Source organism: Nansenia antarctica (assembly GCF_963989245.1).
Source record: "Nansenia antarctica genome assembly, chromosome: 12".
Classification (NCBI taxonomy): domain Eukaryota; kingdom Metazoa; phylum Chordata; class Actinopteri; order Argentiniformes; family Microstomatidae; genus Nansenia; species Nansenia antarctica.
The window spans coordinates 9,555,780-9,581,538 of record NC_137682.1 but is presented as its reverse complement, the minus strand read 5'-3'; the positions used below and the strand labels follow the sequence as shown (position 1 = coordinate 9,581,538).

At 46.5% G+C, this 25,759-nt stretch overlaps 2 protein-coding genes across 4 annotated transcripts in view; one reads left to right on the top strand and one right to left on the bottom strand.

Moving 5' to 3' along the window:
- The first annotated feature begins 214 nt into the window (after positions 1-214).
- galnt11 (UDP-N-acetyl-alpha-D-galactosamine:polypeptide N-acetylgalactosaminyltransferase 11 (GalNAc-T11)) lies at positions 215-16,437 on the top strand. 3 transcript variants are annotated; one of them, XM_080542800.1, is made up of 12 exons: positions 215-477; positions 4,746-5,036; positions 5,668-5,791; positions 7,075-7,241; positions 8,939-9,064; positions 9,416-9,665; positions 10,900-11,017; positions 11,892-12,044; positions 12,364-12,579; positions 13,149-13,253; positions 13,868-14,005; positions 14,352-16,437. In XM_080542800.1, exons 2-12 carry the CDS (start codon positions 4,784-4,786, stop codon positions 14,481-14,483), a joined length of 1,782 nt encoding a protein of 593 aa, XP_080398926.1. In that variant the 5' UTR covers positions 215-477; positions 4,746-4,783; the 3' UTR covers positions 14,484-16,437. The 3 variants fall into 3 exon arrangements, with proteins under 3 accessions (XP_080398926.1, XP_080398928.1, XP_080398927.1); XM_080542802.1 differs by having other exon boundaries at positions 287-477; positions 4,880-5,036; XM_080542801.1 differs by lacking the exon at positions 215-477 and adding an exon at positions 508-644.
- Positions 16,438-16,686: 249 nt separating this feature from the next.
- The window catches only part of LOC308168838 (histone-lysine N-methyltransferase 2C-like), a 69,897-nt gene continuing 60,824 nt past the window's right edge, over positions 16,687-25,759 (bottom strand). The window contains exons 45-58 of the mRNA XM_080543482.1: positions 25,592-25,738; positions 25,322-25,492; positions 24,662-24,774; positions 24,366-24,576; positions 23,911-24,044; positions 23,405-23,503; positions 22,021-23,239; positions 21,710-21,846; positions 21,231-21,373; positions 20,007-20,223; positions 19,540-19,656; positions 19,146-19,219; positions 18,685-18,793; positions 16,687-18,503 (exon numbers count right to left, since the gene is read on the bottom strand). Of these exons, the coding sequence (XP_080399608.1) occupies positions 18,411-18,503; positions 18,685-18,793; positions 19,146-19,219; positions 19,540-19,656; positions 20,007-20,223; positions 21,231-21,373; positions 21,710-21,846; positions 22,021-23,239; positions 23,405-23,503; positions 23,911-24,044; positions 24,366-24,576; positions 24,662-24,774; positions 25,322-25,492; positions 25,592-25,738 (2,984 nt within the window). The 3' untranslated portion in view covers positions 16,687-18,410. The remainder of the gene's footprint in view (positions 18,504-18,684; positions 18,794-19,145; positions 19,220-19,539; positions 19,657-20,006; positions 20,224-21,230; positions 21,374-21,709; positions 21,847-22,020; positions 23,240-23,404; positions 23,504-23,910; positions 24,045-24,365; positions 24,577-24,661; positions 24,775-25,321; positions 25,493-25,591; positions 25,739-25,759) is intronic.

Genomic DNA, 25,759 nt, shown 5'->3' with positions numbered 1-25,759 from the left:
AGATCATAAAAAGATAATTGTCGATAGCGGAATTGTCCACACGGGGTCACTGTCCCCCTACATTTCAGGGTGGAGAATCATGAAGCTGATTGGACAAAACAATTGTGAATCACTTATACAGTGATCTGATTGGTTGGGGGCTGGGTAAGGGATCTCCTCTATCCTCCTATTGTCGCCAGCCCCCCTCGTACATAGACCGCTAGTTCAGGGAGAGGGTAGTTTCCACAATCCCACATTATGTCTATAAATACTTAGATAGCCGCTTGATTGCTGGTTTTAGCCACTAAAGTACTCGGTGAATGGGCACACGGATATGGACAAGGAATTCAAGGAATTTCATGGGATGAAACACTGTGTCACGGGGGGTTACTGTGTGTAACTTTGGGTCTTACTACTTGTGGCTTGACGCAGTTTGGCGAGATACAGAAGGAATTAACGATTTTGACACGTCGGGATGTTCATGAAGCCAAGTGCATCGTAGGTTTAACTTCCGTATTAGGAAACGATCACGAATGTTTGTTGTTGACATGACTCATGTGGCTATGGGTGATGATAGCTGGGCGCTATGCTCATGAACACCCCGGTCCATTACTACTAAGCTAAGCTAAACCTGACCGATATAGCGATCTAGCTTAGCAAGAAAGGTGAGCTTTGCTCCAACCAGCTTGTTTAACTTGGCGATCCTGTGATCCTGTGATCCTTTCAGCTGGTCAGGCCAGGGTGTGTGTGACCCAATATGGCTGAAAGCTATCAAAAATATGGCTGTCGAAAGCTAGTTTCAGAGCTATGCTAAGTTAACTCATAATGCATTGCCATGTCGTGTTTTGCATTGCCTTAATTCGAACCCAGCTGTTTGCTAGCTAAGTGTATTATTATATCGTAAATCAAATGGTAACCTTGCTGTTTATAGCAAAAAACATAGCCCAACATTAGAACTATTTTGCATAGCTTAAATCGCACAGCTACATACACCTTGTCTTGAGATGTCTTAATTAACCAAAATAAGACATTTTGTCTGTCAAGATGTCTTAATTAAGTCGTCTTAAGACCTAACCTGAAGACATGCACTCATGTACCTGTATTGTATAAATTATTGTTGAAATGCGTGTGTCTCACGGTGATTGCGTGAGACTTGGCAGCCCTGCGTGTATATTACTAGAGCCTCAGAGTTGTAGTCAAGTCAAGCCAGGGCAGGGCAGAGGGGTTTGGGGGTCTTACCTCCATGCTGCACACTGTACAAACCCTGGACCACAACTAACTAACCTATATACTTTAAACACTGTAGCCTACTATTACAACAATTGTTCAAGGTCTACAACACTCTGTCATAACACATGTGTGTCAACAGTATGTCACATGAGCCTACTTATGGCACAACCACATCCACTACTAATATATTATTGCCGTCTCCAACATCACTCAACAGACTCTTGGTTATTGTAAGAAGAAAGACTAAAAAAGCTGGCTGGTTAATAGTTAACACTAATATTTCAGATCATGTGTGTGTGTGTGTGTGTGTGTGTGTGTGTGTGTGTGTGTGTGTGAGACCCCATTATTTTTGTAATGGGGCCCAGATCAGCAATTTTTTTAGTATGTGTGTTTGCGCTTAGGCTTATATCTTTATAGGATGGAAGGCTGTTTGATTTGGAGTGTTAATATTGCAAAATGTCTACTGCTTAAGTTACTGGTAGAAACAGGCTGGCCATAGAGGATGATGGGGGGTATACAGCTAGGGCTATCGGCCATACCATTAGATAATGGGTCAAGTTGGCAGCCTTCCCTGATGGCTTAGTTGTCCATGATGTGGTGGTGATGTATTGAATTTCACATTAGTTCATCATCTCATCATGTTGCCAGGCTCAATGCTGGTTATCATATCCCTGGGCAGGGAGGAGGAGGAGGGTGTGAGAGATTTGGAACTCGAGCCTGCCTCCTGCTGTTACCCTGAGACTCCGAGGTCTCCATACCTTTCCCTTGTATTCACTCATTCTGTGTTTCTAATGCATCTTTATTTTATTGTGATAATCACTTAGCTAAAGCATGACACCTGCCCAGTGCCTCTTGAGATCAGGATAAGATCAGTGTTTGAATCATTTACACATGTAGGCCTATCTCATTTGGCATGTTTCGAAGTTGGCAGCCAGCTACTGTAATGCATACACATCATCGTATTACTGAATGGTTTTGGTGTTAACTTGAGTAAAGCTTCAATTGTTGACATCAGCTATTTGGGGTTATTTGGGGGTTAGGGGTGTGTTAATGGTTTACCTTGTTCTAAAGACCTTTGTCCTTACAATGTGTGTGTGTTATAGGAGAAACTGGCGGTCAACAGCTCAGCTGGGTTATAGTGGGTCATGTGTCTAGTCCACTGGCTCAATCTAACATCTTCATTACGACTGCTGACACTTTCATTTGGTGGTTACTAGGGGTGTAACGGTTCACATATTCGTACCGAAAGTCTTCGGTACGGGCCGTTCGGTTCGGTTCGTGTGTGTACTGAACGATACAGCGTTGTACTGCACGTGCAAAACGTTTTATTTTTATTTGAAGTGATCAGGTGTATCTCAGGTGCTGCGTTTGTAATTTTGCTCACACTGGGTTCAACGTCATTGAGCGACCAAGTCATTTGATTGGACTAGAGGCATGCCATGAGCGCTGATCAGATTTGCAGAGCGTATTCCAGTACGCATGCACGCACGCACACAGAGAGATAGTCAATAGTTTTAGCAGTCGTTATGGCGAGCATCCCTTAAATCTCCGGTTTGGGAACATTACGGTTCTGCAGTTACATACAAGGATGATGGACAAAGACAGGTGGATCAGACCAAAGCTGTATGCCGGCATTGTCTACAATCGGTTATGCAGCAATACGTCAAACTAGCTAACTAATTTGAGACGGCATCACCCAAATGTAAATATCACTGGTACAAAAAGAAAGAGTGAAGTGTTAACCCAGCTCCCCATTGCATTTAAGCAACCACTCGCTAACAATACAGACCGGGCCAATGCCATAACAAACGCCATAGGTGTTTTTATAACAGTGGACCATACTCCGTTGTTGAGAACACAGGTTTTAAACACATGTTGAAAGTAATGGAGCCTTGTTACGTTGTTCCCTCTCGTCCGCATTTCAGCCAGGAAGTCATACCAGCCCTTTATAACAAAGTACAAACTATAAACTATAGTTGTCCACGACCCATCCAAGGCATCTGCTATCGCTCTAACTACTGGTGGGGGGACATCTAGGGCCATCGATAATTATTTAACAGTAACTGCACACTACATCACACCCGACTGCCACTGGAACATGCAAAGCCACGTCCTGCAAACTCGCCCCATTTATGAACAGCACACATCTGGCAGAGGTACTGAAGGAGGTAGTGTCAGAATGGAAGTTGGAGAGGCCAGGAAGCACAATTCCAGTCAACAGATAATGCTAGAAACAGTGGCGTAACTACCATATATGCAGGTAATGCAGCTGGTGTAACTACTATGCAGGTAATACAGTGGCATAACTACTATATGCAGGTAATGCAGCTGCATTAGGGCCCAGAGTCATGTGGGGCCCACAGCTCTCAAACTATCGTATCATATTCATGATAAGTTAAATGTAAGTTACATTTCTAAATTAAATTTAAATAAGGATTAATGCCGGGTGATTTGATGTTCAAAAATGTACAAAGTGCGCAGAGATTAGAAAAAATTATGTTTTCAATGCTTCCAAATTGCAGCAGCAGTTGCTTTTTTTTTTTAGGGATCAACTCGCATGTGCTCGCCATCTGTTTTTCTAATTATCCCTTCTGAGGAGAAGCTGTCACGTGACACGCGATTATGATCACTTCTGAATCTCTTTTTTGACAGGTTATTTATTTGACATTACGTTGTTTAACATTTACATTTGTTCTGTCATCACTTTCATAGCATCTGCCAGCAGTGGTGCTGGACAAACACTCTTAAGGCGTTTTATTATATATAGGCCTACAGTGTATGTGCCCATTATAAGCCCCAGGATTTATTTTTACGGTAAAAATTACTGTATTGAAAAGGACACTGTTGCTATTTTCAAAAAACACGGTTTATTACCGCCCAACCCTACTGGCCGATACAGTCTTCTAATGGAGGGATTTGGAGGGTTTGTGGGTGACTTGGCGATTGTTTGGATTCCACCTGTCTTATAGTCATTATCAGGTAGGACCGTGGTCCAAGAAAGTGAAAATGGGATTTCTACAAAATAATGCTGCAGGAATACTTATCTCTTTCTAACTACAGAAAATCAGAACAATCTGAGATGGTAGGTGTAGAAATCCTCTTTTGTCCGTTGGCTATAGGCATGGATTTACCCATTTGAAAAAATCCCAATGGGATTTTCTGAAGAAAGTTAAATGAACCACATTGGGACGGCAAGCTACAGAGCTCTGTTAACTCTGTTACCCTGGGCCAAGGTCAGAGGAAGAAAACGGAAACGTTGAAGTAAACAAAAACTTTAGTAATGATGGGAGCTAGGTCTACCGTGGGCCTAACGTTATAGTAACCCTGTAGTAAAGTTTAACCCTGTATCAAGGAAGGCTGGTGGAGGCAGAAATCAAAAGACGGGCTCATTGTAATGGTTGGAAGGGAATGAGGGATGTTATCAAACACGTGGTTGAAACCAGTCCTCATTCCATTCCAACCATTACAATGAGCCCCTCCGATTTGTACCTCCACCAGTCTCCCATGCCCTGTACTAAGCCTGTATCCTCTGGCAGGGGCTTGGTGATGGCGTGGTGAGGATGCTTGGTCTACCATGGGCAGTGTGACACTGCGCTACTTCTGCTATGGCTGCCTGTGTACTTCTGTCACCTGGTCTGTCCTCCTCTTCCTCTACTTCAATCTGGGACAGGAGGCTGGCAGGCCCCTCCCCCTCAGGAGTGGGCCTTTCCAGGGAGGTGGGGCGCTCCGGCTGCAGCCCCGCATCACCAGGGGCCCTGCGAGGGCGGGGCTTAACCAGGCAGGCCCTGCAGCAGCCAATAGGGCAGCAGATCTCTCCCCAGAGATGGGTAAGTTTTAACATGTGTGTGTGTGTGTGTGTGTGTGTGTGTGTGTGTGTGTGTGTGAGAAAGAGAAAGAGAAAGAGAAAGAGAGAGAGAGAGAGAGGTCATGACCACAGGCTGTGTTACCACGTCAATAGTGAGGGCTTGAAGCAAGTGACATTTTTTATCCAAAATGAGTATCAATCGAAAAATTTCGATACAGTCTATCTCATGGTAAAAGGATGTTTCTGAAATCTTTAGATGTACTGAAATAGAGGGTGAAACAGATGCGATTACAACACCATGGATTCAGCTTGATGTCAAAAGGGCGTATAGACTTGCCATTCAATGAATTGCCACCGCACCCTATAAGCACTACACCAACCAGCCTCAGATTTGTTTTTGCTCCCCTTGAAAATGTCACTTAAACCCCTTGTGTGTCAAGCCTGAATAGCTACCCCACACATGGATTCCTGACACACACACACACACACATTCACACTCACTCACTCACGCACGCACACACACACGCAAAGACAGACTTTGTCTGTGTTCACGATAACACACTAGTAGAAATCATATCAGGTGCTCAAAGTGTTCTTTCTTTTTCCAAAGACCAACTCATTCCCATCCGTTCTTCCTCGTACCGTTTCCTCAGGTATGATCTTTAATGAGGCGGACCAAGAGGTGCGGGACATGGGCTACCACAAACACGCCTTCAACGTCCTCATCAGCAACCGCCTGGGGTACCACAGAGACTTGCCTGACACCAGGGATAACAAGTGAGTGAGTGAGCGACCGACCGACCGACCGACTGACTGAGTGCGCACACATGCTCATATACGTGTCATGTGCGTGCGTGGCAGTTGTGTACGTCTGTGTACGTCTGTGTTTATTGACTGAAATCAAAGTGGACAGCGGATGCTGCAGCACTTCACCGGTTCTCACACCAAGGACGACTGTAGCCAAAGGCTGAATGTGAAACCATGTCAATCTCTCCCATATCAAAACATGGCATTTATAGATTTTGTATGTGTGTGTGTGTGAGTGGATAGGTGGGTGGGGTGATGGTTGGGGGTAAGGGGAACAGCTATATGGAACCATCTGTCTTGGAATGACTACGTAGATGTGGCAGTGCCTTGAGGCTAACACGCACAGATGCAGTAGTCCTGTGCGTCACATGGCTGTGTTTTAACTTTCTAGTCTACTCAGTACATTCTGGACAGTCATTAGCAGAGGCAGATGGCAGTCGTGTCCTGCTTACCGCAGCCATTCTAGGACTAGGGTGTCAATAGTTAAGGCCTAGGCGTATAAAGAGGTTATAGGTTAACGTGGCAATTTGAGTCCTAAGGACATTATTGGGCTGATGGACTATTTGGATGCAGCAACATTTTTGTTTGTATTCACGGAGAGGAGTGTTATCAGTCAGATATGGGTGGATAGGGGATGTAGGGAGCAAAGATATATACAGTGGGGGGGAAATGAGTATTCAACACATCAACAATATTTTTATCCAACACATTTCCATTGCAGCTATTCACATAACATACACATACCAGACACTGGTATTAACTCAATAAAACTATTAGTTGCATGCTCCTGGAACAAACTCCCTGAAGAAATCAAACAGGCCCAAACACTTAAAATATTTAAATCTAAGCTAAAAAACCTTCATGTTTTATAGCAGTTATGGTTAAACACCATATTTCTTCTTATTCAATGTCTTATCTATTTACTTATTAAATGTATTATTAAATGTATTATCTATTTACTTCTTATATTTGCTTTTTATTCATTGTCATTTTTATTTTCTTACTATGCTCCTCTTGCTGTATTTTTAAATAATGTATGTAAAGCACTTTGAATTGCCCCTGTTGTATGAAATGTGCTATACAAATAAACTTCCCTTGCCATCCTTTCTCCCTCCCCTTCTGTCTCTCCTCTCTCTCTCTTCCTCCCCTCTCGCTCTCCTTCTCTTATCTCTCTCTGTCTCTTTGTCTCTCTCTCTCTCTCTCTCTCTCTCTCTCTCTCTCTCTCTCTCTCTCTCTCTCTCTCCTCTCCCTAGGTGTAGAGACAGGATCTATCCCATGGCCTTGCCTGCGGCCAGCGTGGTGATATGCTTCTTCAACGAGGCGTTCTCTGCCCTGCTGCGGACCGTTCACAGCGTGCTGGATCGCACACCCGCCTACCTGCTGCACGAAATCATACTGGTGGACGACACCAGCGAACTGGGTGCGTGTCTAACTGGGTTCAAATCCCACCATGTCTACATACCACAAGCCTGCTGAGCTATATATAAAAAAAACACTTTGCAGGAGAATATAGCTAACACAGTTCTTCAGGATCTCTTGGCAAGTTCCCTCAACACATGAGCATGGTTTCAAACCGCCTCAGTTAAATTAAGTTTAATTGTTCACCTGGATCGGACATCGCTTTGTAGTACAATTCATCTCGTTCCCACACTTCTGCCCCCCGAAAGCTCGGAAGGTGGTACTGGTGAACCGAGCGTCCAGACTTGGCCTTCATTAACAATAGAAAGATCGGGGTGCTTAGGTGGCGTAGTGGGTTAAGCCATGTAACCGCAGGGTTCCCGGTTCGATTCCAGCCGGGGACATATCCTGCATGTCATCCCTCCTCTCTCTCTCACCCATCCTTCCTGTCTAAATCGTCACTGTAACTGTCAATAAAAATGAAAAATATGAGTGGGACTACTTTTTAAAATAACTTAAAAAAACAAAAAAAACAATAGAAAGATCGGGAGAGACCTTGCGCTCCCATAGCCATCGGCTTTACCTCAGTCAGCACCCCGCTCCTAGTGCTTGGCCAGGTTTGAGTCGTTGTGGGTGTGCGCTGTGCGTAATAGCCTGGAGACGAGATTAGGAGGTTAATTAACACTGTTCACTTCAGCATTGCCTGTATGCTCTCAGATTAGTTCTGGGTCACTGAGCAAAGCATTACATGGCCAAGCATGCTATTGAATGTGTGTATATGCGTGCAACCTAGTTGCAGAAAAAAAGTGGTTGGCTATTGTTTTGCAATCTCAGCTATCGTGAAAGAGGTGTGTGTCAGTGTGTGTCAGTGACATGCGGTGAGGTCAATGGTTGGGGAGGCTCTGTTAGAGCCAGATTTACACACATACCAACAGCAATATAACCATAGCCTTTATATTTCCTTTACGTTTTTCACGAAGACCACTTGGATCAGGTTCATACTCGTCTGCAATTTTCAGAAGCTGATCTTTAGTACAACAATCCAAAAACTCCTCACATGGAGCAGCGACAAAATCCTCTATCCCTGCCTTAATGCCTAATGACTATCGGTAAAACTCAGAGTCAGAATATAGGCTACTTCATTACCAAACCAAAACAACAGCCGTGACCCGGTTTGTGAACCCCCATCGAGTCTGTTCTACAGAGCACAAAAACACAACAGAACCAACAGATAGTGTTGCCAATATCGTCTAGTCTAGTGCATAAATTAATTAATTCAATGTGGAAGTCCCCCTCTACCTAGACTGCCTATCCCAAACTAGACATCTCCTCACACAGCTCTCCCCATAAAATGCGCTTCCTTACGATCAAATGACAAATGTCACAAAGCGCTTCACAACAAAAACATATACTAAACAGTAAAAACAATACAAACAATAGGATCTAACACCAAACAATAGACCCCCAAAAGTAAGCCAAGGAAAAACTATAGGCCACAGTGACGAGGAAAAACTCCCTGGGAGGAAGAAACCTTGAGAGGGACCTCCAGAGGGACCCCATCCACCTCTGGCTGAACAGTCAGCTAATGTGGACTGTGGTGTGGTGCAACAGTTCATCCTCTCCAACCTGGCATGTTCATTTGACACGGAATCTTTTTGGAATATGAAGCCCTAGTCTAAAGTCCTTCTTGTCTGTCGCCCCCCCCCCCCCTTCCTACAGCGGACCTGAAGGAGGACTTGGACAGCTATGTGCAGCAGCACCTCCAGGGCAGAGTGAAGGTGGTCCGGAACAAGAAGAGAGAGGGACTGATCAGAGGGAGGATGATCGGGGCCTCACACGCCACAGGTCAGACCCATACATCCAAGACAAGAGACTCCTAATAACCCTAACCCTAACCTAAGGTGTATTTAACTCTCTTCTCTCAGGGGAGGTGTGTATTTAACTCTCTTCTCTCAAGGGAGGTGTGTATTTAACTCTCTTCTCTCAGGGGAGGTGTATTTAACTCTCTTCTCTCAGGGGAGGTGTATTTAACTCTCTTCTCTCAGGGGAGGTGTATTTAACTCTCTTCTCTCAGGGGAGGTGTATTTAACTCTCTTCTCTCAGGGGAGGTGTATTTAACTCTCTTCTCTCAGGAGAGGTGTATTTAACTCTCTCCTCTCCTAGGCGAGGTGTATTTAACCGTCTCTCCTCTCCTAGGCGAGGTGCTGGTGTTCCTCGACAGCCACTGCGAGGTGAACGACGCCTGGCTGCAGCCACTGTTGGCGCCCATCCAGCGGGACCGGCGGGCGGTGGTGTGTCCGGTCATCGACATCATCAGCGCCGACACGCTGGTGTACAGCCCCTCCCCCATCGTCAGGGGCGGCTTCAACTGGGGGCTGCACTTCAAATGGGACCCCGTCCCCTCCTCCGAGCTCAACGGCCCGGACGGAGCGATAGGCCCCATCAGGTAACCAACTAGTGTAACCGTAGCAACCACTAACACGGTGCTGCTCGTAGGTCCATGTGGAAATACCGGGCTGATGGTGAATCCCAGCAGTCCCGTTAGAGTAGGGCAGCTGTGGCCTGGGGTGGTCCAGTGGTCTAGTGCCGCGGTCTACAGTGCACACATATGCCCATGTCGGCATGGGTTCGACTCCTGCCCATGCCCTGCTGACATGCCCTCTAGTCTCTCCCTTCTTCTCCATACTTTCCTGTCCCTCTTCACTACATCTGTCCAATAAAATGAAAAACTGAGTGGGACTGACCCACTCAGAAAAAAATAACTTGTTAAAAAAGAGTAGGGCAGCTATGGGCTGGATAGAAGAACTGTAGGATTGCCATCCAAGCATATTCGGTTGTTAAGTCGTGACGTACGGCCGTCACGGGTCCAACGTCGGCTGAGGCGCTCTCTTCGAAATGCCACAGTGCTGTGTCCCTTGTTGTATGAATAGATCCGAGTCTAAAAAAACGATTGAACTGTCATTCTACCGCTTTAGTACACTGGTACTCTGGTGCGGGATTTTTTTACATTTCATTTTATAGGAAATTGATAGGAAATTCCAGTACATTTCAGGATTTCTAGATCTGAGGCTCAGTTTGATTAGATTGATCTGAACGTGACCGATTGATTGTAGTGACCTATAATGGCCACCCAGCCTGCAGAAACATAAGAAAGGACACATGATGTAGTGTTGCATCTTTTCTCTCTTTCTCTCTCTCTCTCCCTCCCCCTCAAGTAATCTTTTCTGAGTGGGGCAGTCACACTCATATTTTTCCATCTTATTTGACAGATACAGTGAAGATTTAGACAGGAAGGATGGGTGAGAGAGAGAGAGAGGAGGGATGACATGCAGGATATGTCCCCAGCCGGATTCGAACCGGGGACCCTGCGGTTACATGGTCAGCGCTTAACCCGCTACGCCAGCTAAGCTCGCCCCCCCCCCTCCGTTTCTAATGTAGCATCAAAGATGCAAAGATGCAAATCCTACGAGGTCGAGTTACAATAGAAACTCAGATCGTGCTGGTAGTTTCTGTCCTGGTGCGCGCTGGCCAGGGTAGGCTGGTGGAGGTGGAAATCGGAGGAAGTGTGTTTGATACCATTCCTTATTCCATTCCATGTATTACAATTAAATAATATAGCTGCAAGTCTCCCACCATGGACAGGGGGGTACTAATATGTTTACCTCCCTCCTCCTCTCCAGGTCTCCCACCATGGCTGGGGGTCTATTCGCCATGGACAGGGGGTACTTCAACGAGCTTGGCCAATATGACAGCGGCATGGACATCTGGGGCGGGGAGAACCTGGAGATCTCCTTTAGGGTAAAGAGAGAGAGAGACACACACACACACACACACACACACACACACACACGCACACATATTCATATTTAGGGTGCAGTATACGTTTATATTATACTATAATTATACACCCTTACATATATAAGTATAGGTATACTGCAGTGGCATTTCATGCCTCTTGGTTTGCTCTCGATCTCACAACAAAATTGCAGGAGAGGAGACAACCGTGTTAAGAAAAGTGGAGAGAGAGAGAGAGAGAGAGAGAGAGAGAGAGAGAGAGAGAGAGACTGCTCATTCACCATATTAGTTACTATCAACAACTGTATTCACTGCACCTGCCTTTATAGAATATATATTTCCAGAAATGAGCCAGATGTTGTTGTTGCTGTTGTCGTCGTCGTCTGTTGGGTATTTTTAATGCTTTCAGTTGATCTGATACTCTCTCATGTGCAAGCAAAGAGAGCATGACAGAGCAGAGCGACGTTTGCCAATCGATAATGTTTCTAACATTTATTTTGCAGCCTTTTTTTTTGTAACTTAAATTTTATTAACTTTTCTGCAAATACAAAAAATCACAACTTCACAACAACAATAACACTCATCAATTCACTGAAAAAACAATAGGGTAAAGGAAAAACTAAATAACAATAAAATAATAATAATGTGACGTGGGCTTCCTCTCATTTACTCAGCATTATCATACATAAGTTCCATATTAATGGTGTCTTTTTAATGTTACACTTGTTCCTCCTTCTTGTACTCAATCCATTTTGCCCATTTCGAGTCTATTTTGCCGCCTTTAAACATCAATTCAGTAATTAGGACTGACAGAAACAGTGAGTATGGAAAAAAAAGCGCTCAAAAAGCCAAACTAACAGCTAAATGATCTCTTTAGATATGGATGTGCGGGGGCCAGCTCCTCATCATCCCGTGCTCCAGGGTGGGTCATATCTTCCGTAAACGCCGGCCCTACGGCTCACCTGGGGGTCAGGACACGATGGCCCACAATTCCCTGCGCTTGGCCCACGTATGGATGGATGACTACAAGGTAACTTCGGCATATCTTCAGTAAGACTGTTCAAAACGCAAATAGGCTAGGTGCACGATCTCCACTACTTCCTGAAAGGCACCTTGCATGAACATATCCTGTCTCACTCTATTGGTTTAATTGATTAATCAGCTGTGCACTGTGTTCCAACAGTTTACCGCACAGCTGATTAATCAATTAAACCAATAGAGTGAGACAGGATATGTTCATGCAAGGTGCCTTTCAGGAAGTAGTGGAGATCGTGCACCTAGCCTATTGCCTTGTGAATCCATATCGTTGACGACAGCCTCTGCTTCCTGTCCGTGTCGTGTCCAATCAGGAGCAGTACTTTGCGCTGCGTCCGGAGCTGCGGGAGCGCGCCTACGGGGACATCAGCGAGCGCCAGGCGTTGCGGAGGCAGCTCCAGTGCCGGCCGTTCAAGTGGTACCTGGACAACATCTACCCGGAGATGCAGCTGCCGCATAGCAACCACAAGCAGCAACCACTGTTTGTCAACAAGGGGCTCCGCAGGCCCAAAGTACTGCAGAGAGGGAGGGTAAGACCCCCCCCCCTGACTACTACTACTGCAAACCTCCGTGATCCTCTGCTGTCCCCCTCGATCCCACTCATTCATATCCTCAGAACTGTGCTGCCTCAAATGTCTTGAAATTGTTTTTGTTTTTTCGCCAATGGAGATGTGTGTTGTCAGCTGCCAATCACTACCATTTCGTGATGGTAATAAACGGTTTGTTTTTCCAAAACGAACATCGTCCATCATCATTAACATCATCGACGTCTGTTCTGCGTCCTCCGAGGTTGATGGTTCCATTTCCAGTGGATAGGGGACAGTATGGTCTCAGTAATAGTCAGTCAGTCAGTCAGTCTGTCTGTCTGTCTGTCTTAGAGTCGTGTGGTTCTGATGTCTGCATACAGTCTATCAGTAACCACAGTCAAATAAGGTCATAGACTTCAGGTCAACTACAGACATGCCTTGTGTACTCTGCATTGAGTATACTGTATATAACATAAAGGTACAGGTATTAGAATAGAATTAAAATGTAGAATTTAGAATTAGAATACTTTATCAGTTAGTTGACAGTCATTCTCTCTCTCTCATTCTCTCAGCTGCGTAACCTCCAGGTAGACAAGTGTTTGGTGGCACAGGGACGTCCCAGCCAGAAGGGTGGCACTGTGGTGGTCAAGGCCTGTGATGCCCACGACCCTGAACAGGTATAGTCCCCTCTGTCCTAACTGTTTCTAGTCTTGTTTGTGATGCATTTCCATACAATTATGTTACTCCATAACTAGGTAAAAAGAAGAGCCACACACCCCACACACACCCCACACACACACCACACACACACACCCCACACACACACCACACACACACCCCACACACACACCCCACACACACACCCCACACACACCCCACACACCCCACACACACCCCACACACCCCACACACAAACCACACACAAACCACACACACACCACACACACACCCCACACACACACCCCACACACACCCCACACACACACCCCACACACACACCCCACACACACACCCCACACACACACCCCACACACACACCACACACACACCACACACACACCCCACACACACACCCCACACACACACCCCACACACCCCACACACACACCCCACACACACCCCACACACACACCACACACACACCCCACACACACACCACACACACACCCCACACACACACCACACACACACACCCCACACACACACCACACACACCCCACACACACACGTCATTTCCAGATGCCATTTCTACTGTGCTGGATGAATGCCCGTGTTGTCTCCCTCCCTGTAGGAGTGGTCCTACGACGAGGAACACGAGCTGATCCTGGCAGGGTTGTTGTGTCTGGACATGTCGGAGGTCCGCTCCACCGACCCGCCGCACCTCATGAAGTGTCACGGCTCTGGAGGCTCGCAGCAGTGGACCCTAGGGGTGAGTCACACCACAACCCCTACACCACTACATACTACACCTATACTCTACACCCTTACATACTACACCTCTACTCTACTACGCCCTTACACACTACACCTCTACTCTACTACGCCCTTACACACTACACCTCTACTCTACTACACCCTTACATACTACACCTCTACTCTACTACGCCCTTACACCCCACACCCTTAAATACCACACCCTACACCCTTTCATACCATACCTTACTACACCCTTTCATACCATACCCTACACCCTGACATACTACACCCTCCACTGACCTCTAACCCCTTGTTCTCCTTGATTGAACACATGTATACGTGTCTCCCTCTCCCTCTAGAAGAGTAACCGTCTGTACCAGGTCTCTGTGGGTCAGTGCCTTGCCGTGGTCGACCCCAGCAGCCCCAAGGGATACGTCAACATGGCCATCTGTGACGGCTCCCAGATCCAGCAGTGGCAGTTGGAGGGCTGACGATGTCACGCTGCCAGGCCAGCCAATCACAGCAGAGACTGACTCCTCTGGATGGGGGAGGGAACTGTTCAGTTGTAGTAACTGAAGGAAGGAAGGAAGGAACGGACCTGGACAATCAGACACTCACAGACTCGCACACACACACACACACACACACACACACACACACACACACACACACACACACACACACACACACACACGTACGTCAAACTGGAGGACTAAGGCAGACTTGTCAGTCAGAGCTGGTCCGAAGACACACTTAAGGCAGCAGAGACCTGCCCTGACCTCAGTCCAGCTGAACAATTGATTCCATGTATTTACGTGTAAGAGAATATTTTTACAATGTTAGATGCAAGTGTTTTTAATTTTGGATCATCATTAATTTTAACAGAATTGTACCCAATTCCCAAGACATTTCAGAACAGTTTTAGGCAAACCCCCCAAACTATATAATATCTTTATGTTGCCCTTTTATTCTAGAAAGAATCCAAAAGTGTTTACTGAGAACTATTGACTGCCAGTATTAGAACCCATGTTTTAGAGATGTAACTGTTTTATTTTGTCCTAATAATTTACCAGCTGTGATATTTAATTGCTATGACTTACAGTATTGAGTTTTATTTTAGTATTGAGTTGAAACATCTTTGGGAATACCTTTTGCATTACCTTGATCACTGGAGTTGTTTTGTTTGTGATGTTACATGATGTTACATTTTAACCAGTTTAGCAGACGCTTTTATCCAAAGCGACTTATAATTAGAGATGACAGGGGCAGTCTCCCTGTGCAGCATCGCTCTAACGGTAATGACAGCTAGTGGACACTACACTGTGTTGTTTCACGTCTCTCTACTGGGGTACGGAAGTGTGGTTTCCACTCTATTTTCAGCCGATGTAATAGGTACGCATGTCCAAACACAGGCATATCTGCAATTTGTGTCGGCAGTAACAGGTGAAGATAATACTGCCGAGCTGTCTAGCTTGTGGGACGGGGGGAGTAGCAGTACACAGGGGCGTGTTCACGACAATAAGCCAGCGCCTGTGTTTGCACTAATACTTTTACGCAGTGAAAATATAGCCCATAGTCTCCATATGGAACTGCTGTTGTAACCCAGGTTAGCCTGATGACAACCTATTCGTTCAATGTCGCCATAAACTGCATGGGAGCGTATATGAGGTGTTTATTCTTGACTGAATGAGTGAGTGCATTACTTTTCAACTGATAGGTGTTGTAACCCAGGTGTTGTATGCAGTCTTTGGTGTTTTGGACAAAGCAAATCTAAAATACAGTTATGTAAGTGTTATGTTTCAGCCTGGAACCAAACTGAATTGTGAGTTGTGTAGTTTCACTTTGTAATAATTGGTCTGGACCCACCACTATATAGACGGGTCCAAGCATTTATTCTAAAGTAAATTTTGCCATTTAGCAGACGCCTTTATCCAAAGCGACTTACAATTACGAATTACAGGGACATTCCCCCTGGAGTAACTGAGGGCTAAGTGCCTTACTCAAGGGCACACTAGTAGTGGTGTGGCTTCAGGCGGGATTCGAACTCACAACCTTCCGATCACAAGTCCAACTCACTATCCACTAGACCACCACTACCCCAAAGTCTACTCAGTGGTTTTATTATCTTGAGCCCAATTTCTTTATCTTTATCTTTCATTGGCACTGACCTGTCAAATAGAGGTACTAAGACTAAGAGAAACTACCAGTCCAATCAGTATCAAGGACGCCAAGTTCAGTGTGGTTCCAGGTGAAGGACGTCGAGGGTCAGACCCATTATACTAGCAAAGTCCTCCGTTCTAGTGGCTGTCCTCCACACAAACAAGTTCAACCTGAGCTTTATATTGTCTTACGTTGCCCTTTCCCAATGTAATCATCTCATGTATGCTGTGCAGTTTTGTCTCCTGTATTCTCTTTTGCAAATTATTGCATCAAATAAATGTTTAATTGAAGTATGAACATCAACAATATCTGTTGCTTGTGTAGTCTTTCTTCATTTTACATTTGGACACAATATTTATTTGAAGCAAGGGGCCCCAGTTAATATAAAAGGCTGCAACGTAAACAAATTTAGAAAATCAAGCATATTGGTGTCACATTCCTTAGAGCCGAGAGGACCGCATAGAAAGGACATGAAACATTCAAGATGTAAAATATTTTATTTTTTTTGTAAATGATTCTAAATCTGATTCCACCCAACTCAAAAAACCCCATCACTCTATACTTCAAAAAGTCTTCATTGTTTTCAACATTAGATATCATACAGGACAAAGAAAAGAGACAAACACAGTTAGAGGTCTGAATATTGTACAAGAGGGATATCCAAGAAACAAAATGTCATTACAACCATGAAGGAAAATTATATACAATTGATTCTTATGAAAGTTAAAAAATAAAATAAAAAATACATCATGCGATGTGCTGTATATTACAAGTAGAGACTAGATTATGTTAACCAATGATTGAACAGTCCACTTCAGGTGTGCGCAGAAAAGAAAATGTCATCTCAAATTGGTCAGCAAAATGCTTGCACCAGAATTTGAATCAAAATGAGCCATACCATATTTTTCCACTTGCCTAACAGCATAATTCTTCTCAACAGAAATGTAAACAAACTACACATCACTAGGCTGGATGTATTTCATGTCAAAGCATCTTTGAAGGGAAAGGCATTTATTAGATGTCCAGAAGTTAAATATAATCAGCATGATGTGAATCTAGGATGTCTGAACACTTGCTTGCTGGACAGTGACAGAAGCTGACAGAGTCTGTTTGGGAGGTTCAAACCTGAATTCACAGTTCTCTCCTATTATTTAACAAGTTAGGATGGTGTCACAATCCTCTCTCTACATGATTGGTGCTCTTGGCTCTCTTCCACAATTGCTCATGTTGAATGCAAACTGAAAATATTTCATAAGGGAAACCTAAACAGAAAGCATATTCTTGAAGTGGTCAGAGAATTTCGATTATGCTACTACATTCCAAATACAACAAAAAATACATTTTTTTTTCTTTTTCTTTTTTTACACATTCTGTACAGATGAATACAGCACATTAACTCTCAGAGTGATATCTTGACATCCTTCTTAAATACTTCTTGTTGAGAACCCAAACAAAGGAATCACCCAAACTGCTGTGATCAAGTTAAGGTAGCATTTGGTCGATTACTTCTGAATATTTTGTTTTCAGACAGATATTTACACCTTGTATAAGTAACACCTTGTGATTAGGATGAAGACCTTAACTAGTCATTCTCCTCATTTTAGAAAACAGCTTCATTTGATAATAAATACAAAAACTCTTATTTTACATCAATAAAAAAAAAAAGCAAAAAAAAAACTGACTCATGGAATCAAGTATTTTGACTGTATTTTTTCTTGTTTTAGTGCAAGTTAATATTCCCTTAGCTTTGTCCCTAAGGGAGGCTGCTCAGTACATTCCTTGTTCAGTGGTGTAACTATATATGTATATATATTCATCTATGTATATATTTATGAACCCAGAGGACCTGCCTCTCAGTAGGTAAATAAGGCGGTGGCCAGCACAGATCTCTCCTGGTTGGCTGGTGAATTCTGACTACAAATACACAACTAATTAAATCAATTACTTTGAAAGCTCTCACGCTTTATATGAAACAAAAATTAATCTCCACTTATTTGTTACGTGAAAAGACAGCTAACAGGCTAACAGTAGACAAACACACACTTGTCTTTGTGCCTTTTGTCCTTCAAACATGATTCTCCCTGTTCCCTCTAACAGTTCAGCGGTCAGTATCTTGCCCTGATATCAATTTGTTTTTAGATTTGATATAATAAAAGCTTGAAGCTAAAGAACCAGGCCGGTAAAACATAATTACAAGGAATGCACGTGTGTGTGTGTGTGTGTGAGGGGGGGGGGGGGGGGGTCATCGTCCTCTGTCTCTAGTTCATCCACTTCCTGCAGTTGAGCGCTCCGCAGTGACATGGGATCTTATGCTGGTCGTCCTCCAGGTCAAACTGGTAGTCGTAGCTCAGCTGGGAGAGAAACACAGGGAAGAAATGATGGATTAAATTAATTAAAGAGTAAACAAAGTGAAACAATAGTGAAATGGAGCACGGCTCAGTGTTGATTTCCAGGCTGTTTGGGGCATCTAATGTCCTATGCTGCCTAGGAAGTCATCACTGAAAGGGCTTGGGTTTAGGAGTCAGGCCATACCTCCTCTCCTCTCTGGATCCTGCGACAGGAGCTAATGATGATTTTGTCACCTCTCTCGCAGGTCACAACCTCGGTGATGCAGTTGGGGTCACAGGAGTGGTTGATGTACCTGAGGAGAAGACCCGGGGGTTCACAATTGTAGATACTGACCAGGGGTCTGTTTCCTGAAAGCATTGTAGCTTAAGTAGAACTTTATCTAGTTTGAAAATCAAGGCCTATTCCATTCCTACACCAACAAGTTCTTCATTTAACACATTTTGTAGATCTGTAAACATCGATTTTTTGAATTGTTACTCTTCCTGCTTTACGACTGGATTGTCAGGAGAAATAAAATGTTTTACTTAAGCTACAAAAACCTTTGTGAAACTGACCCCAGTCGTATGATTCACATTCACACCACACTGATGAAACACCACTGGGACCCCACAAGCTGACAGGTAACAGAGTTCTGAAGATCCTACCTGGCCGGTCCACCTGTGATGGTCGCGTCGATCACGTGTTCACTGTCGATGCGGAACATGTATACCCCCCGGTTCTAGACGACAGATGTGAAAGAAAGTCTGTTAAGTTTACGTGACACCAAACCAGCCCACAGAGGAGCAAGGCTATGATTCTCTTTAGTCATGGCTGTTAGCCTGGGGGTGGGCATATCCTTCTAAACAATCACAACTTACGTAAGGTGCTCAACCTCAACACCTTGTAGAGTTTTTAGAGACCAAAACAATCGTACATGTCTCCCACCAAAACACCTTCTCTGATTGCCACCGATTTATCATGGGAATTGTTGAGCGGAAATCGAACATTCTACACCGTCAATAACTGGCTAAAGATCATTTCTGATGGTCTTCCACTCACCTGAGATTCGTACATCTTCTCCATGCGGTTGGCCACCTCATTGCGAATGACTGTTCCAATGTACTCTATCACCATGGTGTGGTTCTCGATGTCTCTGGCAGCATACAGACCCAGACCCTACCAACAGAAAAACCACACAGTCAACAGAATCAATCAAATCAAACTTCCAGAAGAATCTTCATGGGCTTGGAGTCTTATTTCCATAGTGGAAAAAGGTTAAATATGGTTAACTGTGGACGATTGATAGATGGGTAGTTGTGAGAAAATGAGATAGTAGGATGGATCAATGGATAAAAGATGGTCAGAGGGCATATAGGGCAGATAGATGAGAAGGTTGGAAGATAGATAGATGGATAGATAGATAGATAAAAGGATGATGGCTAGGTAGTGTTTGAAATAGAGTGAGAGTAGGATGGTCAGACAGTAGATCGCTAGAGAGATGAAAAGGATAGATAGATCTTAGCTACCTGTATGCGGGAGCGTGCCAGGTAGACGTTCGTCTTCCACTCCGCCTTCATGCGACGGTACAGGTATGACTTGGGGACAAACTGCTTGCTGTAGAGGACTCCGCCCGTCTCCCCAGGCCCCGCCCCCAGGCCTGCCACCGCGCCGGCTGATGACACGCCTGCGGCGCCGGCCGTCTGATGGGACTTTGACGCTCCGCTGCTGGTCAGGGTGTGCGGTCTACTGGGAGAGGAGGAGCCACAACACACAAAGACACGCCCTGAAGCATTCCCACAGAAGACATTGGAAAAAGGTACAGGTGGGTGTGGTCTATAGAGTCTTCTGTGGGATCCAATTCTCCTCTCCTTGAGGTGGGCACTTCTGCACTCTCCTACAAGGCTTTGAAAGCATACGACAGGTGTGTGCGTTGGCTCTTATACCCATCCTATGCTTTTAAATGTATGGTGAGCGTACAGTGCACACTTAAAGGGTGTGGAGTATTGCAACACAGGACCGGAGGAGTCCAGGCCTGGGCTTGTACGTCAGTCCTGTCTAGTACCGATCTAGTGTGAAGGTCGAGGTACAGCAGGCAAGGCCGGTGGAGGTCGAAATTGGGAGTGTTCCTCCATTCCATGCATTACAATGAGCCCGTCCTCCGATTTTCTATCTCCACCAGCCTCCCCTGGCACGTAGTAGAGTCAGAGAATAAGGTGAAATACAGCACCAAACCACTGAGGTGCACAACACTGGAACACTAGGACTGAGTGAAAATGAGGGATGAAACAGTCACCTGGAAGTAGTGGAGGCTGCTATATTTTGTCTATTGACTTGAGGGCTATTCCACTCAAAACACAAGCCAACACACATGACTATACACTGAAGGCAGCCTCACATGACACACGGGTGAGGATGGCATTGCACTAAGCGAGACATTGTTTTCCAAAAGGAGGAAACCGCTGTGGGGCCCTATGACAATGTTGCCAAAATGGTAACCAAGCGGACTATGAAAAATCAGGTTGGTTGGTAATTGTTGGTGGAATATCCTTATAAAGACACCAATCACAGCTCTGAGAGAACGAGGAAACAGTGAGGTCATACAAGAAGTGATGTAAAAAGGATGCAAAGGAGAAGAGACAGACAAAACAATACACGTTGTAGAAACAGAAGGCAAAAGTAAAGCAGTGATGAACAAGTGCTCAAAGGAAAGAAAAGTGAGGAACTAAAAAGTGTAAAATCATCCAGAATACCTTAACACAAACCTCTTGGTCTGGCTGCAGACTCGGGGTTCAGAGCGAGCGCTGCCTGTAGGGTTGATGGCCAACGGCAGCTCCATCAACGGGTTACGACCATAACGGAACGTGTACCTCTCACACACCTCCACCCCAGGGAGCTTGAGCGCACGCACACACACACACACACACACACACACACACACACACACACACACACACACACACACACACACACACACACACACACACACACACACACACAGTTAGTTACACAACTGCTTTTTATAATCGATGACGACAGTGTGTATAACTGACTGCATATGGAAAGACCTTCCATGAAAACACTTAGTGGATTGGAGCTACTTTGTATTGGAGCTTTCATCAGAAGTTTTACACATGGTAAAAAATCAATACCATTGAACCAGAGCATTCAAAACAAACACGGTAAAAGATCCACCTTACACTATCCATCTATCCATCTCTCTCTCTCTTACCGACTCTACTATCCTGGTCACGGCGGGGACCGTGAGGCCGAACATGTCCTCTCCCTTCAGATAGATGGGGAACAGCTTCAGTGTTCCACACTCGCTTCGTCGTTCTGCCACAGGCTCTAGAACCTTGTCCCAGACACCTAGGACACACAACACCAGAGGGGTTGTTACACAGCGTGTTATAGGGTGGGTGTCAGGGTGAGTGTAGTGTTGGTGTAAGCGTGTTATAGGGTGGGGGTCAGGGTGAGTGTTGGTGTTGGTGTAAGAGTGTTACAGGGTGGGGGTCAGGGTGAGTTTGGCTCACGGTGCCTCACCTTTGGGTGTGGTAGCGCTCAGTATCAGGTCTTCATAGCCGCGCTCCACCACTCGGACCAGGAACCGCGGCTGCCCCTCCCTCTCCTCCACAGAGCACAGGTAGCGGCAGCGCCGGTTGCCGTGGCGCATGCTCCAGTAGATGCGGTTGGCGCGGTAGCCCACGGGAAAGATGGCGGTGGCCGAGTGGAACGGCGCCATCTGCTGGGGGAGGAGCTGCCCGATGGTGTGGAACACCAGGCTCCCCACGCGGAAGGTGTGGCGGCGCTGGCCGCGCTGCACCATGCTGGCCACCTGGCGCGCCTCGTCGCGCTGCACGAAGACGCGGCGGAACACGGCGAAGCAGCGCAGTTCGCTTTCACCGGCGCCCACCGAGGCGGCGGAGGCGACCGCGGCCAAGCGCTCTCCCCCGGGGGGACCTCGCGGCCGGTGGGCGGGGCACAGCATGGTCTTGTCGGTGTAGAACGTGCAGTGGGCCCGCGTGGCGCAGGTGAAGTGGTAGGTGTTGCCGCAGCGGAGGCGGTGGCACCCGCTGGAGGCGCCCGTCTGTTGGCAGTACGTGCAGCGCAGCGCCAGGCCGCGGCGGAGCGCCAGCTCCACGTTGATGAGGGCGCCGGCCTGCGTCTCGTACACCTCCGAGGACCACAGGGCGCAGTTGAGGTGCACCCACAGGTCCAGGTCCAGGTTGAGCAGGCGGGCCGAACCGTCCGTGACGCCGTCGCCTTCCTGGTGGCAGAAGCAGCAGCGGCGCTGGTCGAGGGGGAGCGGGTCGGGCTGCAGCGAGGCGCCCAGCTTCCTCAGCAGCGCCTCCACCTCCTCGTCCCCCGGGAGGGACAGGGACACGGACAGGGAGGGCGGCCGGTCCGTTCCCAGGGCGGCCAAGACGTGGATGCTCCACCGCCTCCATTTCAGCCCCTTCCAGCGCTTGGCAGAGAAGGCGGGGGGACGCGGCGTCATCTCCTCTGGCTGGACCGCGCGGGGGCGGGGTTTCAGCTTGACTGTCACCTTGAGGCTGTCGGAGGGCTTGGCGGAGGTTCTGGGCGTGTCCGTGATGACGGAGGGGGGGGAGGAGGTAGCAGTTGGGGGGGAGGAGGGGGGAGTGGGGGAGGGGGAGGACTGGATCTGAGGCAGGCAGCGGACGTCCAGGTTGCACATGTTGTTACTATAGTGATGCAGCACTCTGTACTGGCCCTCTGGATCACTGGTAGACAGGGGAGGCACCTGCGGGAGGAAAGAAGGGATGGTCACGTTAACACACGAGTCGACGGCAGATCTAACTCTGTCTGAAACAGTAGAAGGGAGAGGATACGTGAGGTCTTTACCAGTCCGGTGAGAGAGTGAATGAGTGTGACCCTACAGTGCTGGCGGAGCGAGAGAGACACTGACCTTACTGTCTGTAGCAGTGTTATGCGAGGCTGCCGTGTGCAGGGATAAACAGCTGTGGCTGCAGAAGACCAGGCTGCCCTCCACCCTGCCCTGGCCCTCCTGTGGACAGCAAGGTACATGGAGGCGTCATGTTCTGGCATTCATCAGCACCACACAGTCATCCTTTTCCTATTACCTCATCAAACTACACCTACACACACACACGCACACGCGCACACACACACACACGACACACCAATACGGTATTACCGCAGGATTAAAAAAATCACATTGTAGGGCTTTGAGGGAGCCGCCAATTTCAAATGATTCATGTAGTCACTGCTATACCGTTTCCCGCCACAAGGTGGTAGGCTGCAGTGCACTTCATTGATTTTCCATCTTTGCCAAAACCATTGCCATTTTAAAAAACCGTGGTACACAGTATTACGGCCAACCCTACTGTACTGTCCTTACTGCCTGAAGGAATCTGGTCTCCAGTTACTTCCTGTCTTGGATCTCAGGTTTACCTGTTTGCAAGGGAGGTCTTTGGTTGTCTTGTGGATTCCATTACCCAGAACCACCACTTTACAGTGACAGCACCACTGGGGTTTTGGCCCAGGACTATCTCCGCCCATCTGGTGGTCTCCCCTGGCAACAGGACCTAGTGACCAAACAGAATCAAAACTTTGTATTTTTTTCTCAATTGGTCTAACATAGACTCTGAATAATGATTTTAACTGAATGCTTTAGAAACCCCTGTTCTTCCATCACTAGTATTGAATATAATTGGCCAATATCAAGATATCACATCATTTTAAACCAGGGGAGGCTGGTGGAGGTAGAAATCGGGGGACATGCTCATTGTAAGGTATTACATTGGAATTAGAATGACACGTGATGATTTCAACCTCTACCAGCATACACTGTTTTTAAACATGTCCAGTATGACAGAGTTTGAGAGGTTGAGGTGATGTGTACTGACCCGTGCTGGTGGGAGGAGCAGGATGCAGCTGGGTAGCTGGTCCGGGGGGTCTCAGGGATGCATGGCGAGGGTCCAGCCTGTGGATCGGGGGCACCTGAAGGCCAGCCAGCAGGGCCAGGGAGCTGCGCTCTGGTCTATGGCTCACCTGGTAGCTACTAGGCATGCTGACGCACAGCAGGTCAGCCACCGCTGCCACCATGCGAGGAATGTTCTGGAGGGGTCAAAAGGTCAATGTTTAGATTTACCAGTCAGCAGTGGACATAGGGCCAAGATTGTATTACTGCTCAGCTGCTGACCTCTGCTGCCACAGGGTTGAGGGTTATCGCTATGGATACCAGGCCAGCATTGGAGCAGGGGAGAGGTCTAGACTGGGATGGCTCCGTCTTCACTTCCTGTTTCACTTTAGAGCCTAACAGTCAATAAACAGAGAATTAACAACCAATGAAATATGGCAAAGAAACACATAGAAAACAAGCAGAAAATCAGACAGTAGAGAACTAGACAATAGCATCTCACTTCGAAAGTAACCATTCTCAAATCCCACCCGTTTTGTCGAACTGACAGTCATTGACATGTGCTGGCTACACAATACACAGGTAATCTACCCATCATGAGATGGGTGATCCATATCACCATTACTGTTCAGAGACTACATGCTTACAATGGCCAACAGATGAGAGCATTACTAACTAGCTACACTGTTAGAAAGAGGACAACGGTGAGAGGGTGAAAGGTCAGGTTATGTGATGGTCTTTTCGCAATGGTTAGGAACATGACTCCTCGCATCCTCTCCTCCATCCTCCACTCGCGTCTTACTGAAAACGCATTAGAGGAGAAGATTTGGGTTCCTTCCTTTATATATTCTTCTTACATATTTTCTTCCAATGCTTCTTGAGGACGGAGGAGAGGGCGCAAGGAGTACTGTTCTTAACAATAGAGAAAAGGCTGATGCGTACCTTTCCCCCTGGCGCTGGGCAACATGGGTATGACTGGGGAGGTGGCAGGGGAGGGACGCTCCTCCTTCACCCTGGAGAGGTCTGGGAAACGGCTAATGTCCATGCTGACCACGCTCTCTGGAGAGGACGCGGGGACGTAACTGTCTGGGCTGTCTCTGTCCCAGTCTCGGTCTGCGTCCACAGCCCTGGAGGAAACAGACAGATTTGGAGCAGACTAAGCATTCATATTCAAACACATCAGACTACTGTAGTTTAGTGTAGTTTGACCACTGTGGTTCAGACAATATGAAAAGGCTTGATTTTCTGACCTGAGTTCTTCCAGGTTGTTATGCGGTGGCGTGGGTAGAGAGGCGGGGACGTCCACAGTGTGATGGGGTTGGGTGATGATGGCATGGGCCAGTAGCTCCCCTCTGGCCACTACACAGGAACATACAGCAC

Coding starts and splice junctions, on each gene's coding strand:
- galnt11 (XM_080542800.1), top strand. CDS start 4,784: ATGGGCAGTGTGACACTGCGCTACTTCTGCTATGGCTGCCTGTGTACT. Junction 5,792..7,074: donor CCTGACACCAGGGATAACAA/GTGAGTGAGTGA, acceptor TCCTCTCCCTAG/GTGTAGAGACAGGATCTATC. Junction 12,045..12,363: donor TATGGATGGATGACTACAAG/GTAACTTCGGCA, acceptor GTGTCCAATCAG/GAGCAGTACTTTGCGCTGCG.